Here is a 21,379-nt window from a genome sequence, read left to right as displayed (position 1 = left end):
AAACATACCTAGGTCCACTGTTTCTGATGTGATAGTGAAATAGAAATGTGAAGGGACACATACAGCACAAAAGCGTACAGGCAAACCTCGTCTATTCGCTGACAGAGACTGCCGACAGTTGACGAATGTCGTAATATGTAAGAGGCAGGCATCTATTCAGACCATCACACAGGAATTCCAGACTTCATCAGGAGCCACTGCAAGTACTATGACATGAGGTGAAAAAACTTGGATTTCATGGTCAACGGGCTGCTCATAAGCCACACATCTCGCTGGTAAATGCCAAACGACACATCACTCCATGTAAGAAGCATAAACATTGGATGATTGAACAGTGGAAAAATGTCATGCGGAGTGACAAATCACTGTACAGTGTGGTGATCCGATGACAGGGTGTGGTTATGGTGAATGCCTGGTGAACATCATCTGCCAGCGTGTATAGTGCCAACAGTAAAATTCAGAGGCATTGGTGTTATGGTGTGGTCATGATTTTCATGGAGGAGGCTTGCCTCCCTTGTTGTTTTGCATGGCACTATCACAACACTGACCTACATTGATGTATGAAGCATTTGAAGCACCTTCTTGCTTCCCACTGTTAAAGAGCAATTAGAGGATGGCAATTGCATCTTTCAACAGGATGAGCATCTGGTCATAATACACAGCCTGTGGTGGAGTCACTGCATAACAGTAACATCCCTGTATTGGACTGGCCAGCACAGAGTCCTGACCTGAATCTTACAGAACACCTTTGAGATGTTTTGGAATATTGACTTCATGCCAGGCCTCACAGACCAACATTGATATCTCTCCTGAGTGCAGCACACTGTGAAGAATGGGCTGCCATTCCCCAAGAAACCTACCAGCATCTGATTGAATGTAGGCCTGCAAGAGTGGAAGCTGTCATCAAGGCTAAGGGTGGGCCAACACTATACTGAATTACAGCATTACCGATAGAGGGTGCCACGAATTTGTAAGTCATTTTCAGCTAGGTATCTGAATACTTTTGATCACATAGTGTAGCTCATTAATATGAAAAGGAACTATTGAAACAGATTTGGATGTTAGGTTGGAGTTCTGCAAGGAGATTGGCCTTAGAAGAAGTGCAGGTGGTGCAGATATCATAAATGAATCTGTAGCACATAAGTAGTTTAACGTATTCGGTGTATAGCTATTATTTCTCTAGATGTCTGTAAATATGTTGACACAGGAAAGGGCCATGTAAGCTCACAGAGATATTTCTAGACTTAGCTTCCAAAGGGGGAATAATTCAAGATTGTAATTTTGTTGGTGAAGCAAATTATGCAGGAGTTAATGTGTTTGTCGTCAGGATGAAGTTGGAAAAGTCACTCTTTAACTGCAGCAAGACTTTGAACATGATGAATGTTGGAACAGGGTGATTTAGTAACAATGGTGATAAGCAATTATTCTATTAATAATTATACATGAACTACTGAAAGATAGTGGAGAAAGTGATTAGCATTTTAGGTGTAGGAATGCAGACTGTGATTAGTACGTTGGAGATACTGATCAGTAGAGACAAGGAATCTTTCTTTGCGATAATTTGAAACTAGTTGTACTGGAATGATCAGTAGGAAAATCACTGAAGCTGCACTTGTGTGGCAGTTGGAGCAAATAAGTGGTTAATTTATGGGGACAGGGGTCTTATTCATGTGAATGTGATCATAAATAAGTGAGTAGCTCTTACAACATTACGTGTCATTAAATTTTGGAGCTATTTCTCCTTTTAGACATATAGAAGTGACACTTTGGAAAAATCTAAGAATGGTTATCATATGTGATGCAAAGTTATTGAATAGACTAGAATTAGATGTGAACTCATTTATAAGAGCTTTAAAACTGGAGAACTGTAGTGTATATTTGATGGCATGAAGACTCATGACAAAATGTGAGCTCTTGAGTAGTGATACATTGATTAGTTAGAAGTCCTTTGACATAGATAGCAATTAACTTGTGAACGTGAATTATCAATTGGATTGTGGTCTGTCAACTTTTACAAGAAAATTTCTTTCCTTCAGTTATATTACAAGAAATTTACTTTCATGTTAATGTTTTTACCAGATACAAGTGCATGGTTTTGTCAAGATTTGAAAATTGTTGCAGTCAACATTCCAGATTGGTAAATCATGCTATTTATAATATGAAATGAAAACCATATTTGATCATGTGCCAACCTTAAAACAAAATTTTTGGCATTACACTAAATTAATAAAAACCAGTACACATATTCTACAAAATTTCTGATTGAATGTCTTTGTTTTATTTAGTTGTAACAGTTTGCTCCCTTCAGTACCAGCACCGCCATAACTGCACAAAGCTATGTGAACCCGTAAGTACCTTCCATTAATGATGCAGCCTGTAGTGTCTGCCTAGTCATAGGTCTCAAGCATGAGAGAGGAGTTATCAAATAAGAAACTATGTTTACCAAAGGAAAAAAAATCACTGAAGGCATAGTAATCTGCACCACTGTGTTGCACTGAAAGCAGCATTATGTTATGACATAGCTGACAGTGAAGGCAGTGGGCTGTTATAACAAGGATAAAGACATTTGGTCTGATATTTTTTGTACTATGTGGACCGGTTTTATTCACCTTATGTAATCTGGTAAGATTTTTATGTAAGTTATGGGTCTTCAGATGGAGATGAGATAATACAAAATAGGCTGTTTGTTTCACAGTGTGAGCAGCAGTGTTAAATATTGTGGCTGAATTTGATTATAATAACTTCTACAGTATCACATGAAATATTGTCAGTAACTGTGCATTGCATAATCATTTAATGACAGATGTTTTCAAAGGAATAGAAAATGTATGAAAATTATGCAGCATGACAAACTTCATGATATTCATCACATACCATTGTGTATCTCCTGATAATTAAAAGAATGGCAATGGCTGTAATGCTTTTTATAACAAAGAATTCAGTACTACTAAAATGAAATGATAATGGAATTTGTTATTGTAATAAACAGTAGAACATGTAAAGAATAATGGTCTTTGGTGTGTGGTAAAATAGCTGTCACACAGGAACACCAAGAACTGCACATATGTTTTATATGGATGGCTTCATGTTGTGGTATTGATAGGTCATGTCGACCTTAGACAACATCAATCAGTTTATTCAGTGTACTGCTAGTCATATCCTGATCTCATAACGTAAAAGAAATCAAGAGTGACATTTTTCATTAAAGGGTGTATGTGTTACTTAAATTATGCATATAACAGTAACAGAAAAATGTTTACAAAGTTATAATAAGTTGCTTGAGTTTTATAGACCATCTTGCCTCTTTTTGTAAGTCTCTGATGTTTTATGCTAATTTATCAAATTATAGTTTTCAAATGAAATTAAATTCATTAGAAGTAAGTTTCCTATCCTTATGTATTTGCCTCTTGCAAACGTGCACTGTTATTGAAATCTCTCTTAAGATTTCTCAACAATAGGAGAGAAAGAACCAAAGTTTAAAAGTGAAGCAGTTCACAATAAAAATTGTTTCCAGTTGCTGTTTATTTGTATAGCTACTATTGAGGCAGATTTAGCTTAAAATCAGCATGTAGCACTTGAAAGTAATTACCACAAGATCAATGTCTCTAATAATGCCACAGAATAAGTCACCTGTGACTGGAGATATTTTCTTGCAACTAAAAACTTTAATTTAAACATATGCAATACAATATTCACATTTGACCTAGTACAAGTACTGACAGCATATCCAAAAGTGTTGAATTCTTGCACCAATGACTAATGCTTGAATGGTATTACTGACACAAAAACTCTGTGTGCAATTGTAGTGAAAGAGTGACAGATGATTATGTCAAACAGCGATTTTAACAGATCTAATAGAAAGTAAATGACAAACCTCACACACTGGTGATAGCTAACATCATAATAGTGCCATGGAATCATTATTTGATTTGATATTGAAATAATATGAAATATGTAACAAAGAATAGAGAACAGTGATAAAGATCAACATTAGAAAGTTAGAGTGTCTAGTGCATTTGTCAAAGAGTGAAATTCCTTAACAAGAAATCCAAAATGAACTATGGAGATACTATAGACCAATTCATTATCATCAGAGATAAATGGTGCACTGCAGCAAATGAAAGTACTTGTAGAATGCTGGAAGAAGCCCAGTAAGATTGTACCAAGGCTCTGAAGACATCATTGGTATAATATTGAATTGTGTATGGGTTTGGTCCTTTAATGTCTGGGTATGGACATTTATGAGAAACTTCAAGCAATGACCAAGTGAAAATAGCATAAAATGATGTGTTGTCAGGGTTCATCACTTTTAATGCACATATATCTCTTTCTGAACTATTGTGTTCCTAATTTGTATAACATACAAAATGTTTGATTTATGTTGATGTACTGTTTCTTTCTTGTCAGTATGATTTGACATAATAGATTAGAAACTGTCTGTGACAAAGGCAGTTAAGACCACCTTTTTAATCATGTTGTCATAAAGAATTCTAAATTATATTATGTCCTCAAATTCTTATGGATTTACAGTCAACTTTGACCAAATATTATGGTTTTCCCCATAACTATGTAATTGTATGGAATAACTTTTTTCCAAGTATAAGCAAGTCTTAAAAATTGAGATTTAAAAGGTTTGTTTCATATTTCCACTTAATGTTGAAGATTAGAGAGGTGACACTGAGAATATTTTCACCAAGTTTGTGAAACAGAGAGCTTCCATGCATAAAGTAAATGCTTAATAACAAATGGGGGTTTCTAAGGGGAATCAAGCAATCAATTAATAATCATGTACTTCAGCAAACTGGAAAGATTTAAAGCAGTACTTTAGATAGAGTTAGCACAGTGAGAAAACAGAGAAGCTTTAGAGATAATACATAGTCAAACTGCTAGCAGAGAAGGGTAACACAAGCATAGGACATTGTTTTCAGTAGTGCATGACAGTGAACAACACTGAACCAAAATAACCAGACTGTTTAAAACTAATAGAGAATGTAAAACTTATTAAAGTATTTTTCAACTCTTACTTCTATGATAAATTTTATTTATGGTCTTTGTATCATACTAAATGATGTGAGATATTACATATTTATTAATTATCATGTTTAGCGATGGCTTTTAAGTAAAGATTTTGCACTATCTATTCTGTAAAGAAAAATAAATGTGACAAAATTCATTTTTTTATTTATTTACTTTTTTATTATTATTATTTTTTTTTTTACACACACAAATGACTGAAAGGCATTCCTATGTATAGTACTAAAACTTCACTACCACTTACCAGTACTTTTAATTCAAATTATGCATCCATCCTACCTACACAATTTATGAATGGCACATAGTATCAGATTCAGCTAGAATAATATAAACTATGAATGCATATCACACATACATCCTAACTGTCTCTTGAAAATAATTGGATTCTAGAAGGAAATGACTTTCCCTCTTTGTTTAAGATTATTGTTAAATAATTCAGAGTTGTCTTTTGTGTCACATTAATTCACAACATTTAAATACTTATATTTGTACATGTGCAAATATTTGTATGTCATACCTTGAATATCTGCCGGCACAAAAAGTTCTCCTTGACAGGCAGTAATCTGCAACATAATTAATTGTTTACTAGTGTGACACACGGATTTAAATTTGATCCTCACATAAAAGGCTGTAAAATAAACATACTTTCACAATATTTTTAAGGTATAGATATACTTTTACTTCTCCATAGAACATTTCCTAGACCTTAATTTTCTGCTTGAATGAAGAAGTACAGAAATTAGTACAAATATGAGAGTATCACATTTTTTATTCTACTTTGTAATTATTTCAATCTTACACACAATGAAATCTATATGTGAATTGTACAGAATAGTCCACTCTTATAAGGAACTCATTGAGTTGCTGCAATGGCTAAGAGTATTATCAGTTATCACTGTCAGTAATAATTTTATGTTTCAGATTTATGTGAACATTTACCACCATATGTTGAGTATTATCTGGGATTCAATAAATGAAGCAGATTCAGAAGGATGTAGGTTGCAGTAGGTACTGGGAGATGAAGAAGCTTGCACAGGATAGAGTAGCATGGAGAGCTGCATCAAACCAGTCTCAGGACTGAACACCACAACAACAACAACAACAACAATAAAATGTAGATCATGACATCAAAAACGAACTCTTGCATTTCACATGGAGCAGCAACTTGGTAGTAAGCATGAGTTTTCACAAGGTGAAAATTGTGCCTCCATTTCTTCTTCCTAATAGGAATTACCTGACTACCAAAAAGTCACTTTCTGTTTCTTTGACTTTTTTATTATTCCTTTTACTTTGCACTGTCTTTTTAACTTTTATATAATTAGGAATATGTCTGCCTTTTGATGACTAGATCAGAAAATGTGTATGCCATGAAATTAATATCTGTGAACCTGCATATTGCCAATGAATTTGAGACAGAATTATTGGTCAGTACTTATCTCCATGAGGTAAAATATGTATTTTTGCTGATATGTATATAAAAGCAGAAGTGACACATTATCTAGATTTTTTAAGTAATAGGTTGGGGAAGGTTAGAAAAGGAAGGAAGATCACTCAGATCTAAGGAGAGAAGGGAACCACCTGTAGTGAGATGGGAGATAGATAAAGGTGATGGAGATCTTTCATTTGATATTTAAATTCATACTGCAGTTGTTCGAAAGATTTGATTGTTTTTAACAGAAGGGTTGAAAGGGAAGGAAGGGAATGAAGGAAAAGGACTGGTGAGTTTTAGGAAAAAGGGGCAGTGTTCAGTAAAGTCACCCAGAATCCATGGTCAGAGGAGACTTACTGAATTCAATCCATTTCCTAAACCATGCCAGTCATTTTCCTTCACCCTTCCTCCTTCCTCTTCAATCCTTCTGCCAGGAGAAGGAGCCACTGGAACTGGAAGCTTGTAAACTGTAACACTGTTTGCATGTGTATTGCCCTACCACTGCTTGGGAGCATATTTTTTCTGTGTCCAATTACTTATATTTTCAGAAAGTGGTTGATGTATTTGTTTTATTTATTTTCCTGTCTTGAACATTGTAAAATTTCCATGCGTAACATTTGAGAGAGGTGAATTTGTAAATTTGAGACCTTGTGGTCTTGGACAGTTCAATGTAAGGGACTCATCACTTTCTCAGACAAGTTCAAGTTTTTTTCTAGTTGAGTATTAACAAAAGATTAGAGTGGTACTCAGTTTGTCCTCCTAATCTCTTACATAATAGTTAGCAGTTTTATCGACTTTTTTTGTGGATAATAAATGACCCTCTGCAGTACTATTTTAAATCTCACAAAAGCTAGTAATAGTATGATAGTATTTCAAGAATGGACAAAAAAAGCATTCTTTTTTATTGCAAAATTAAAAGGCAATAAATTGGATAAATATCTGAAATATTTGTTATCAGCTTGGCCAATGATTTTCATGATGAAAGACTAAAAATTGGTTGCTCCACACATTTTCATTCATATCATGTGCATTATGTAAATGGTAACTGTTCTCAGTGTACCTGTGATGTGGAATGAATTGAGACATACAGTTTGATATAAGACAGTTGTGGTTTACAAAGGTGGGAAACAGCCTCAGCATGAAAATAACAATTAAATCACTTACTTTCTCTGGCCTTCTTACTATGAGGCAACTACTATTGTAAGGTTTAAGTCTAGATCACAATGGAAATATAATATGTTTTTACATAACTAGTTCCATTGAATCTTCTCTTCATTGTGCCCACAGAGAAAGTTAACTTGGATTTTAACAAAAACATGTGGTATAAAAGGGTGAGCGGATATTAAAATCTCATATAGTGCACAGGCACTGTAGCTCAACTGCCTTTTTAGGCCAATTTCAGATTGTTTCTTTGCTTGATAGATCACAAGTGTCTTATATCAAATAGCTCATCTTTGCTTCCCCTACACCACTTTGATATACTGTAAACTTCCTGAGGCAGTTCTACTCTCAGACATAAATAGTCCATTGGACCAAAGTATGCTGCAAGGATATTATCTCGTGTCTACAAGTATTCTTAAAGCACTTCTTGTTTTTTAAACAACAGGTTTACTAATAGCAGCTTTACTATAATTAGTTCTTATGAAGTTTGATGTAAAGGACCAGTAAAAGTATGGAAAAAATAGTAGTACAAGAATACTAGTAGGAACAAAAATTGCTTCCACTGACCTCAATCTTACTCTTCTACAGAGAGAAGAAAGTTGCAAATTAAAGGTAATGGTAGGCAATAAAAATAAACTTGCTTGACAACCCCTATTAGATTAAGAGGTGAAGTCAAAAAACAGTTACATAATTTGTCAGCATGTAGCCATATCTCAAGTGAGAAAATGTATCTCACTTGTAAAGCTATTGACATTGTCCACAATAAGGACAATCCTCACAAAAATAATGTGATCAACAAAACATGAAAAAAACTAAACTAAACTATTTAATTTACTTATAACACTAATTCCCAATTCTTACTTTGCCATCTCTGACAACTGAAGCCGTCCATCTTTATTAGCATCAAACACTTGGAGCTGAAACAAAATGAAACAGTTATTGCAAAGGTAAAAAATAGCTACTTTGCAAGTATAGAGTAAATGCATGATTACATCTACTAATGTCAATAAAATATATGGCAGAGAGGAGAAATTTTGTCAAATGTAGATTAAAGATGTGTCTCCTTAACAACTTATTCTACAGAGGAATCCTTGAACTAGAAGTAGTCACTTTTACATAAAAAAATTGTAAACAGTCAGCATGTGTGTAACTAACTGACTGATCAAGATATTGACATGTCTCATAAAAATGGCTTTTTACAACATTGCTAATTGAAGAGCTTGTTCATTTTGCATGATAGAACTTCTTGATGTAATGGTTGAAAGTAATAGCTACACCATAGTCAAAGAGAAGTGCAGAGCTACACTATCTGCACTCATTGTCATAAAAATAACTGCACCCAGAAAGACCCTACCGATCCACTCTAACTAGGTGAGATGTTATGCACCATCAGCTATAGAAATGATTACTTTCTCAAGGTTAGCCACACGCTCAGGGAGCAAAGGTGGTGTCTTGATGATGTGTGCATTGGCTGACATAATAGGGGCCAAAATGGCCATGTCAGACAGTACAACAGTGATTAACATCACAGGGGCATCACCTGAACATGTGCTATGCCTGGGCAACATGTTTGACACTAGGTTTTCCAAGTGGTTGAGTTTAAGAGAGGCCACATCATGGGGCTGCAGGAGGTTGGGTGGTCCTATTGCCATACTGGGCAACAAATCAGTTGTATGCTCTGCCATAGCAAGTCATATCACCCAATCTCTCACCAACTGAGAGTGTGTGGTTTGTCATGGACCATATTTTCAGGACTCCACCTCCACGCACTGATCTGTATATATCCACACTCAGTTGCAAGCAACATAGGATGTATGCAGGAAAATATCTGAGACCTGTCCAGCTCCATGCCACACATATTGACACTTGTATTCTTTTGTGACAGTGTGGGGAGCATTATCCTATGATGCCCATTCACTGACAGTGTTCCTAATGGACTCCATGATAGCCACATGGTACATGGATGTCCTGCAAGTGGTAGCTCTGTTGTTCATGAATACCAAATGCCCATGGTATATTTCAACAGGATAACTCTTGTTCTCATACCAATGCCACTTCCCAAGCATGCCTTGTAGTTGCAAATGCTCTGCCATAGCCAGTCATAACACCGAATCTCTCACCAACTGAGAGTGTGTGGTTTGCCATGGACCATATTTTCAGGACTCCACCTCCACGCACTGCTCTGTATATATCCACACTCAGTTGCAAGCAACATGGGATGTATGCAGGAAAACATCTGAGACCTGTCCAGCTCCATGCCACACATATTGACACTTGTATTCAGAACCATGGGGGTGCTACATCATGTTGATATGTACATTTCTAGGCCTTGTGGCACAATATATGTTGGTCCTTTGAAGTTCATAATGCAGTGGTTTTGTATGTACAGTATCATCTATCTGCCTGCCAACAATGATCACAATCTGCCTTGTCCTTCTGGGTGCAGCTCTTTATGATGATGAATTTATGATGATAACCTAAAAAAAGAGTAATATAGATATTAACTTCACATTCATTGCAAAAGAAAATGTACATATAACTTTTCAACCCTTTGTAATTCGTTACTGTAAAATATTTACATGCTGTGAGATTTAATGCAAATGAGAGGTGGTAATACATGATCAATATAAATTTGATCCAACAATATAAGCATGCTGTGATGTTCAGACAATACATTTTGTGATATCATTATATGCACGTTAACTGCAAAAGGAAAGGTATATATAATTTTTAACCCTTTGTAATTTGTTACTGTAAAATATTAACATGCAGTGAATTTTAATACAAATGAGAGATGATAATACATGATCGCATTGGTAAAGCAGATCACTGAAATAATACTAACAGAGAGCCACTCGTGTGTTAAAGTTGTTACAGAAGCATTAGTGTGATATTTTTAAATAACAATATACAAAACTGTAGAGTATTGTATATGACCTGTCACCTGCTTATTCTTTATTGACTGCAATCATTTTATTCTAGGGTTAAAAATAAAACCAATTTCTATGTAAAACATCAATGTATGTGATTTCAACAAAATCTGGTTTAAGCCTTAGTTTACTGATGTTGTTTGAGACGTAACTGAAATTTTACTCATGACGATATTGAAAGCAGCTTGTGCTTAAATGTTGTATTTAGGGAAGTAATCAAAATTTAAGATTAAAAAAAATCAAATGCACTTGAAAATTCAAAAACACTATTTAGTATTTGTTTCAAGATAGACACACTTCATTAGAAAGTCCTTATTCTCTTCTATGTTAAGGACTTATTGTATTTTTTTCTTAATTTTTTTAATTTATGAAAATCAATTCTACAAACAAACACTAAGCTTGTTGTTTATTCACGTAAATTTTACACAAAAAAGCCCTATGGTGCCATATTGTGGCCGTACTTTTCCTACTTTTTATGTCACATTGTCATCAAATTTTACCACAATTCTGCCTGATACCGTGGACATATCACACGATGAGAAGATTGTCAGAGCTCCTCTTCAACACAGCTTATTGCTTCCTTTGATGCCTCTGCGATGGAGGTCAGAACGGCGACACCCAACATTGAAATAACTTGGTTTGCTTCTGGGCGGCCGAGAGGAACATTTCAGACACACCGTCGCTTATAATCGATTCGACAAGGCCTCAGGGGATTGCATAAAGAGCGGCAATAGAATCCCATCGTTTCCTTGGGCGTTAATTCTCACGCATTTCGTGGTTGAAAATGAGAGATTGCAGAGTGATGAGCAACGGGAGATGTTCTTGACAACCTTTGACACTGCTAATCCTCCCGGACGTTTCAACCTTTTATGAGGACATTATGGGGCTGAATCATCATTGAACGTGATCGCGCATGTCACATGTGACCGCAGTCTTTGCTCTGATGTACACATGGAAACCAGTAGAGACAATTCAAAACCATTTTGGAAAATATCGAGTAGATTTCCCCACCATGTTATAGTTTTGGGTGGAGGTTTTAATTTGCCGGATATAGACTGGGAGACTCAAACGTTCATAACGGGTGGCAGGGACAAAGGATCCAGTGAAAATTTTTAAAGTGCTTTATCTGAAAACTACCTTGAGCAGTTAAACAGAGAACCGACTCGAGGTGATAACATATTAGACCTTCTGGTGACAAACAGATCCGAACTATTTGAATCAGTTAATGCAGAACAGGGAATCAGCGATCATAAAGCGGTTACTGCATCGATGATTTCAGCCGTAAATGGAAATATTAAAAAAGGTAGGAAGATTTTTCTGTTTAGCAAAAGTGACAAAAAGCAGATTACAGAGTACCTGATGGCTCAACACAAAAGTTGTGTTGAGGATCAGTGGACAAAGTCCAAAACCATCGTACAATAGGCGTTAGATGAGTATGTGCCAAGCAAGATCGTAAGAGATGGAAAAGAGCCACCGTGGTACAACAACCGAGTTAGAAAACTGCTGCGGAAGCAAAGGGAACTTCACAGCAAACATAAACATAGCCAAAGCCTTGCAGACAAAAAAAAAAAAAAAAAAAAAAAAAAAATTACGCGAAGCGAAATGTAGTGTGAGGAGGGCTATGCGAGAGGCGTTCAATGAATTCGAAAGTAAAGTTCTATGTACTGACTTGGCAGAAAATACTAAGAAATTTTGGTCCTATGTCAAAGCGATAGGTGGATCAAAACAAAATGTCCAGACACTCTGTGACCAGAATGGTTCTGAAACAGAGGATGACAGACTAAAGGCCGAAATACTAAATGGCTTCTTCCAAAGCTGTTTCACAGAGGAAGACTGCACTGTACTTCCTTCTCTAGACTGTCGCACAGTTGACAGAATGGTAGATATCGAAATAGACGACAGGAGGATAGAGAAACAATTAAAATCGCTCAAAAGAGGAAAGGCCGCTGGTCCTGATGGGATACCAGTTCGATTTTACATAGAGTACGCGAATGAACTTGCCCCCTTCTTGCAGCGGTGTACTGTAGATCTCTAGAAGAGCGAAGCGTTCCAAAGGATTGGAAAAGGGCACAGGTCATCCCCGTGTTCAAGAAGGGACGTCGAACAGATGTGCAGAACTATAGACCTATATCTCTAACGTCGATCAGTTGTAGAATTTTGGAACACGTATTATGTTCGAGTATAATATCTTTTCTAGAGACTAGAAATCTACTCTGTAGGAATCAGCATGGGTTTCGAAAAAGACGGTTGTGTGAAACCCAGCTCGCGCTGTTCGTCCACGAGACTCAGAGGGCCATAGACACGGGTTCACAGGCAGATGCAGTGTTTCCTGACTTCCGCAAGGCATTTGACACAGTTCCCCACAGTCGCTTAATGAACAAAGTAAGAGCATACGGACTATCAGACTTATTGTGTGATTGGATTGAGGAGTTCCTAGATATCAGAACGCAGCATGTCATTCTCAATGGAGAGAAGTCTTCCGAAGTAAGAGTGATTTCAGGTGTGCCACAGGGGAGTGTTATAGGACCGTTGCTATTCACAATATACATAAATGACCTGGTGGATGACATCGGAAGTTCACTGAGGCTTTTTGCAGATGATGCTGTGGTGTATCGAGAGGTTGCAACAATGGAAAATTGTACTGAAATGCAGGAAGATCTGCAGCGAATTGACGCATGGTGCACGGAATGGCAATTGAATCTAAATGTAGACAAGTGTAATGTGCTGCGAATACATATCATTTAGCTACAAAATATCAGGTCAGCAACTGGAAGCAGTTAATTCCATAAATTATCTGGGAGTACGCATTAGGAGTGATTTAAAATGGAATGATCATATAAAGCTGATTGTCGGTAAAGCAGATGCCAGACTGAGATTCATTGGAAGAATCCTAAGGAAATGCAACCCTTAAACAAAGGAAGTAGGTTACAGTACGCTTGTTCGCCCACTGCTTGAATACTACTCAGCAGTGTGGGATCCGTACCAGATAAGGTTGATAGAAGAGATAGAGAAGATCCAACTGAAAGCAGCGCGCTTCGTTACAGGATCATTTAGTAATCGCGAAAGCGTTACGGATATGATAGATAAACTCCAGTGGATGACTCTGCAGGAGAGACGCTCAGTAGCTCGGTACGGGCTTTTGTTAAAGTTTCGAGAACATATCTTCACCGAAGAGTCAAGCAGTATATTGCTCCCTCCTACGTATATCTCGCGAAGAGACCATGAGGACAAAATCAGATAGATTAGAGCCCACACAGAAGCATACCGACAATCCTTCTTTCCACGAACAATACGAGACTGGAATAGAAGGGAGAACCGATAGAGGTACTCAGTGTACCCTCCGCCACACACCGTCAGGTGGCTTGCGGAGTATGGATGTAGATGTAGATGTCGATTCGACGAAATTTGAACGTGATCCGTAGCAGGAAACAGTACTTACGGTTTTTCAACCCTCCTGTTTTCTGGCCTTATGTGGCATGGTCATGAGGGAGTGCAACATTAGCATGTGAGTGAATAAAGCGTCAAAAAGTGTGACCTCTCCCCCCAATCAGTTCTGCAACGCCCACGGAGCCACCTAAGCATCTTTCTTGAGCACGTTAGAAACATACCTTCAGAAATTTCGACACTAAAATAGACTGAAATGATAATTAAATCAAGACCTTCAGCTGCCGACAGGAGTTGATATACATCAATGGGGACAGTTGAAAATGTGTGCCCCGAGCGGGACTCGACCCCAGGATTTCCTGCTTACATGGCAGATCCCATATCCTTCTGAGCCAACGAGGGCAGAGAGGATAGTGCAACTGCAGGGATTTATCCCATGCACGCTCCCCATGAGGCCCACATTGCCAACTTGATGTCCCCACACTACATTCGTAGTGCCCCTGCCCATTACACTCATTACTCGCGGCAGACAATCTTACCGAGTCCCGTAAGAGTCTGGGCAATGCGTGTGCATCTGCACAGAAGAAGGTCAATGGCCGGTTAGCCTAAAGAACAGATATCATCTTCATATATCTAAAGCAGACTGGCGGCTGCACCAGCACCTGATGGTTAGGCAACCCCTTCGGCTCCCCTTGTCTGCTGTTTGTGTACTTTCAGGCGCTAGAGCAGCCAATGGGCTGAATTGGTGTCGAAGTTTCTAAGAGATACATTTGTAGCGTGCTCAACAAAGTAGCGTGTGTGTCACCCAGGGAGTTGGGGAGTTGCAGAACTAGGGGGCGGGGAAAGCGGGGGGGGGCGGGGGGGGGGGGGAGGGTTGGGAGTGGTTAATTTTTAACTCCCACGTGATCACGCCGCAGGAAGGCGGAAAATAGGAGTGCTGATGAAGCAGAAGTACTCTTTCCGTGTCCAAATCACGTTCAAATTTCGTCGAATGGATTTAAAGGGCCCACAATCGTTCCAAACTGTAAACGAGAGCAAAAATTACATACAGTTACATGCATTCTAAACGTAGTTCATGTCCGGACAATTTGGAGGCCAGTCCAGCCAACCGTTTCTACGCTCCACTAGGGAGGTGTTCTCAAGATTGCGACGATGTTGGCCTACATTCTCGTCCATTCGCGTCAATCCCGCTCCAATACGTTCACCAAACGGAGTCACAATGAATGCAAGGGTGTCGCCCCGACACTTCACATCAGTCATCCCCTTATGTACTGGCACAAGAGGTGTCCTGAGATCATAATGATTATGCTTTGGCATGATTGAACCGCATAGGTAAGGGTGGCAGTCTACGAGTTAGAGTGTAAAAGTTGCCTTCGAAGCCTCTACACACGAATATCAGTATTGTCATCGTGGAAAGTGATGCAGTTCTCTACAGGAAAAAGTCTCGTGTCCCGTTGCTGCCTTGTCCACAAAGAGTGGCTTCGTGCCCATGCGACACGAGCCGCTCTCCGAAGACGATTTGGAGGAGCTTTGAGAGATCTTCTGGCATATAATCCCTGCTCATGCTGCCGATTTTGTATCGCTTGTATTGACACCTGCACTCCTGCAGCTGTTTATCAACGTCGCTGTAGACGTGTAGAATTATGTTGAGCATTTATGCTTGCTGGAAACCTTGGTGACGATCCTTTCGCTAGAAACATGTTCCACATTCTAGAAACATCACATTGACTCACGGCTGCATTAACTGCGATATCTTCTGCTCCATTAAAGTGTCTATACAGAGCTTATGATCATACGTTATTATTCTCCGAACCATCCTTAAGCAACACGGCTCTCATGGCACACAGGACAAGTACTGCAATGTTTACAGATGACACGGTTGCCATAGACTGCACATGCTTCCCCTTCACCGCAGAAACAAGAACTGCTTCCACTAGAAGTACAAGCCAATGTGTTGATATCATAACGTACTTCCGGATAATAACGATCAGTGTTGAAGCGTAGTCGGTATGCAACATTTACACACACCAAAAAATGTTTTGCATCACCTCTGTTCCGAGGATTCCGGAACCTGTACAGAAAATTGGAATGGAGATCAACATAGACACAATTTACGCCGTTTTTATTGCTCATGAAAATCACACATTGCATGTTGTACCACCACAAAGCGAGACCTTCAGAGGTGGTGGTCTAGATTGCTTACACACCCGTAACGCTAATATCCAATAACACGTCCTGTATTCGTCGTGGCATACTATCCACAAGTTCTTCAAGGCACAGTTGGTCCAGATTGTCCCTCTCCTCAACGGCGATTCGGCGTAGATCCATCAGAGTGGTTGGTGGGTCACGTCGTCCATACACAGCTCTTTTCAATGTATCCCTGGCATGTCCGATAGGGTTCATGTTTGGAGAGCATGCTGGCCACTGTAATAGAGCGATGTCGTTATCCTGAAGGAAGTGATTCACAAGATGTGCGTGAGTTGTCATCGACAGCTCCTGTCTCTCTGTATCTCCTCCATGTCCGAACAATATCGCTTAGGTTCACTCCGAGACGCTTCGACATTTCTCTTGTTGGGAGCCCTTCCTGGCACAAAGTAACAGTGCGAACGCGATGAAACCGCGGTATTGACCGTCTGGGCATGGTTGAACTACAGACAACAGGAGCCATGTACCTCCTCCCTTGTGGAATAACGAACTGCTCGGATGTCGGACCCTCTCCGTTTAATAGGCGCTGTTCATGCATGGTTGTTTACATCTTTGGGCGGGTTTAGTGACATCTCTGGACAGTCAAAGGGACTGTGTCTGTGATATAGTAACCACAGTGAATCTATATTCAGGAGTTCTGGGAACCGCGGTGATGCAAAACTTGTTTTGATGTGTGTATTTTGACCACTGCACATCCATACCTAATACAACTGATGTCCCAAAATTCGAAAACAGCGAATAAATGTTGTAGTGTAATGGGTGCATCAAAAGGTCTCTACGGATTTGAAATGACATAGAAATTTATTGAGACATTTTACAGAATCGGTAGATGTCTCATTTTGTAGCAAACAACCTCTAGTTTCACATAACCTCAAGTGTCATTTTGTGAGTACCGTTGGCGCCGCGGCAAACATTCCACTGGTAATCAATTTCTTCCCACACTCTTTGGAGCAAATCGGTCATAACTTGTGCAACGGCATCGTAGATTCCATTTTACAGGCCGACTAAATCGTGTGGTAGGGGAGGAACATACACACGGTCCTTAATGAAACGTCAGAGGAAGAAATCCATTGTTGTCACGTCTGGGGAGCGAGGTGGTTGTGAGATTGGCCCTTCACGACCAATAACATTGAACTGGGAAGCGATTAAAGTGGAAACCTCGAACTCCCACGGGGGAATGAGCTGGTGCACCGTCTCGCTGGTAGTAAACCATCCCTTGTCTGTCATCTTCATAGATCTGTGCAATTAAAACGTTTTTGCATATCCAGATAAGCAATATCTGTGACAGTTTTCTCCATGAAGAAGAAAGGGCTGTACACTTTCAATTTGCTAAGGACACAAAACACACCAACTTTCGGGCTGTCATGAACGTTTTCCAGGGTTGCATGCTGTTTTTTGCTGACCTGTTTCTGCAGTTGTGGCTGTTCACCACGCCACTGCTATGAAATGTTGACTCATTGCTGCTCATTGTGTTCGGTGATGTCTCTTCGTCCTCTATTCGTTGCAACTTTATTTGCATCATTAATGTGCTGTGACATAGTGAAGCTGTATGATTCCAAGTGTAAACATCTACGCAGTTCTCGCCAAACAGTCTTGTTTCGAATGCCAGCCTCGCGAGACGCTCGTCTCGTTGATTTTTGTGGACTGCGGGCAGAGCTCTCCCTAAACTGTTCGATATAGCCATCAAGATGTGGACGACCTGGTGATTTGTCATGTCGCAGTGAACAGTTCGTCTCAACAAAGTTCTGTGCCAAGAGTAAACTGTAGACCTGCTTGGAGGTTAGCATACTCGGTGCGAAATTTATCCCGAACAGTTGCAGAAGAGTTCGCGACATGAAAGTAAAACACACAACGCTCACGCTCTGCATCAATGAAAGTAGCCACTTTAACAATGCACTACGCTGGTGCTCCTGGTGGTGGAATGAGGTACTGATGCACTACGTGAAACACACTTGAGATGGTTTTCTATAAAATGACACATCTACCAATTCTGTAAGTTATCTCTGAGCCGTGGTAAAATTTGCTGTTTTGAAGAGCTCGCCGCAGCGCGTTGTGTGAAGCAGTCGCCCTCCGTTTCTGGCGGAGGCGCTGCTGTGGCAGTCGCAGCTTTGGTGTCTCCCTCTGGTGGGAAAGGGGAAAAGTTGCCTGTTCACGTGCATTTAAGGGGCGCTATGAGCTCGCCAGTCAGTCTGTCGTGTCGGGGAATTTGGTCAGTTGGTCAGCCGGGCCAGTGTGGGGCAGTCAGTGTCTGTCGTCCGGAGTGCTAGTATGTGTTAGGCCGCCAGTCTGCTCGACTTTGTTCAGGCAGTAGTCATTGGCGGTTGCATTGATTGGTTGGTCGGTCGCGCACTGAGACACAAGATGACTTGTCCGTCTTGAGCGTCGGCGTATGTGAGGTCGCCACTTGAGTCCAGTGGGCCGCGCCGTATAGAAAGGGGTAGTGGCTTCGCGGCCGACACGAGAGCAACAGGAGTCAACCCACGACATCGGTCTGGCCGGCACGAGCTGTGACGCCGTGAGACGGAGATCGGCGCGCTTTCCTGCGTCCGTTGAAGCGGCTGGCAGCGGACGGTTCGGGAGAGCGTTTTGGGCGTGCTGCGCCAGGTTTTCGTCAGACATCACGGTTTGTTAAAGGTTAAGTGATTCGTGATATGTCGTTTCATTTACTTGTTAAATTTTACTTGGGTTCTCGGGTAGTCTCTCGTTCGCAGCTTGTTAGGCAGTTAGTGCCTGTCTGTCTGTCGGTCTGTAGGTCGCCGTACGGTAATAGCTGCCTCTGTCATGTATGTCGGATCCGGTGTTCACGAATTTATTGCCTAAGGTGTAAAGGCCGAATTGCTGAAATATGTCTTTTATCTTGCCTGTCATCTTGAGAGGCGGTATATGTGTAATGTAGAGCATGTTTTTACATTTTATGTAAGACTGCATTTCATTGATTTTGTTTAAAAGGTCATTTTAGTGTATAAAATTGCCACCCTTCCACCGTAAGAGTTCTCTTTTAAAAACAACTTGCACTTTCAGTGGCAAGTTCTTTTTTTTATGTGAGTGTTTGGTACCATTTCCATCCCTCCTACGGGTGCATACTATATGTGTCTGGGTGAGTTGTTAGAATTTTTAGTTTAAAGTAATCTGGCGTGTTGCACACTTGCACCAGTGTAGTCTTTCAGAGGTTGTTGGGAGCGGTCGTGACTACGGCCGTGTTAAAAGGGAGCGGCAAGATTCTCAGCCCGAAAGCTCATGCTGTTTTTTTTCTTTTTCTTTTTTTTTAAAGTTATTTCTGCCTCTGAATAAATTGTAACTTGATATTTACAGGGTGCTTTCTGATTATAATCTTAAATCTGTGTTTTTTTAAGGGCTTTTAGGAATAAAATTTCCATTTATTGAAAAACACAATTTAATTTGTTTCATGAGTTAACCATTGGCAACTACTTCCACGCTCACATAGTGTGATTATATGTTTTAATGTTCTTGATAAATCGCTAGTAAATAAAGTAAATTGTTAAGAAAAGGTTTTGAAAGTAAATTCACGGTTCAATCTCAATAAATTTTTGTATCATTTCAAAGTTTAGAAGTCCTTTCTGACACACCCTATAGAATGAATAATAAACAAGCGATGCGTAAAACTACAGGCGACTAATTTCATTCTGTTGTACGCGTCGCTAAGCAATAGCACTCACACTGGGACGCCCACGTCCTGTGGGAGAGGCATGCAGGCCGCGGCGAGCCACCGTGTACCACACGCGCTAATGGCGCGTGGCTGGCGACCTTCGCGATCCAGACTACGCCGCTCGGCGGTTCAAGTCACACGCCGGGGCAGAGCCGGGTCAGGCAAAAGCACAGTCTCTCCGATAACCACAAGAAAAACAACGTCCAAAAGCGTTCTTAGAACTGATCAACACTCAACAGTGAACTACAAATACTGCAAAGAGTTTACAGTAGGAGGGGTGTGTTTCACTGCTGAAAAGATGATCAACTTCTCCCATCTCTGAAGTACGCTACTGGCGATTAAAATTGCTACACCACGAAGATGACGTACTACAGACGCGAAATTTAACCGACAGGAAGAAGATGCTGTGATATGCAAATGATTAGCTTTTCAGAGCATTCACACAAGGTTGGCGCCGGTGGCGACACCTACAACGTGTTGACATGAGGAAAGAATCCAACCGATTTCTCATACACAAACAGCAGTTGACCGGTGTTGCCTGGTGAAACGTTGTTTCGATGACTCATGTAAGGAGGTGAAATGCGTACCATCACGTTTCCGACTTTGATAAAGGTCGGATTGTAGCCTATCGCGATGGTGGTTTGTCGTATCATGACACTGCTGCTCGCGTTGGTCGAGATCCAATGACTGTTAGCAGAATATGGAATCGGTGGGTTCAGGAGAGTAATACGGAACGCCGTGCTGGATCCCAACGGCCTCGTATCACTAGCAGTCGAGATGACAGGCATCTTATCCTCATGGCTGTAACGGATCGTGCAGCTACGTCTCGATCCCTGAGTCAACAGATGGGGACGTTTGCAAGACAATAACCATCTGCACGAACAGTTCGACGACGTTTGCAGCAGCTCTGAGACCGTGGTTGCGGTTACCCCTGACACTGCATCACAGACAGGGGCGCCGGCGATGGTGTACTCAACGAAGAACCTGGGTGCACGAATGGCAAAACGTCATTTTTTCGTATGTACCAAGGTTCTGTTTACAGCATCATGATGGTCGCATCCGAGTTTGGCGACATCGCGGTGAACACACATTGGAAGCGTGTATTCGTCATCGCCATACTGGCGTATCACTCGGCGTGACGGTATGGGGTGCCATTGTTTACACGTCTCGGTCACCTCTTCGCATTGACGGCACTTTGAAAAGTGGAAATTACATTTCAGATGTGTTACGACCCGTGGCTCTACTCTTCATTCGATACTTGCGAAACCCTACATTTCAGCAGGATAATACACGACCGCATGTTGCAGGCCCTGTACGGGGCTTTCTGGGTACAGAAAAAGTTCGACTGCTGACCTGGCCAGCACGTTCTCCAGATCTCTCACCAATTGAAAACGTCTGGTCAATGGTGGCCGGGCAACTGGCTCGTCACAATACGCCAGTCACTACTCTTGATGAACTGTGATATCGTGTTGAAGCTGCATGGGCAGCTGTACCTTTACACGCCATACAAGATCTGTTTGACTCAATGCCCTGGCGTATCAACGCCGTTATTACGGCCAGAGGTTGTTG

The 21,379-nt window shown here is 40.3% G+C and overlaps 1 protein-coding gene across 1 annotated transcript in view; it reads right to left on the bottom strand.

Moving 5' to 3' along the window:
• LOC126278893 (calbindin-32) overlaps nucleotides 1–21,379 on the bottom strand; it is a 1,341,317-nt gene that overhangs the window by 59,710 nt on the left and 1,260,228 nt on the right. The window contains exons 8-9 of the mRNA XM_049979167.1: nucleotides 8,486–8,541; nucleotides 5,552–5,597 (exon numbers count right to left, since the gene is read on the bottom strand). Of these exons, the coding sequence (XP_049835124.1) occupies nucleotides 5,552–5,597; nucleotides 8,486–8,541 (102 nt within the window). The remainder of the gene's footprint in view (nucleotides 1–5,551; nucleotides 5,598–8,485; nucleotides 8,542–21,379) is intronic.

The sequence above is a fragment of the Schistocerca gregaria genome, chromosome 6 (genome assembly GCF_023897955.1).
Source record: "Schistocerca gregaria isolate iqSchGreg1 chromosome 6, iqSchGreg1.2, whole genome shotgun sequence".
NCBI classification, from domain to species: domain Eukaryota; kingdom Metazoa; phylum Arthropoda; class Insecta; order Orthoptera; family Acrididae; genus Schistocerca; species Schistocerca gregaria.
The sequence above is the reverse complement of the archived record's forward strand: the minus strand, read 5'-3'. Positions and strand labels throughout refer to the sequence as shown.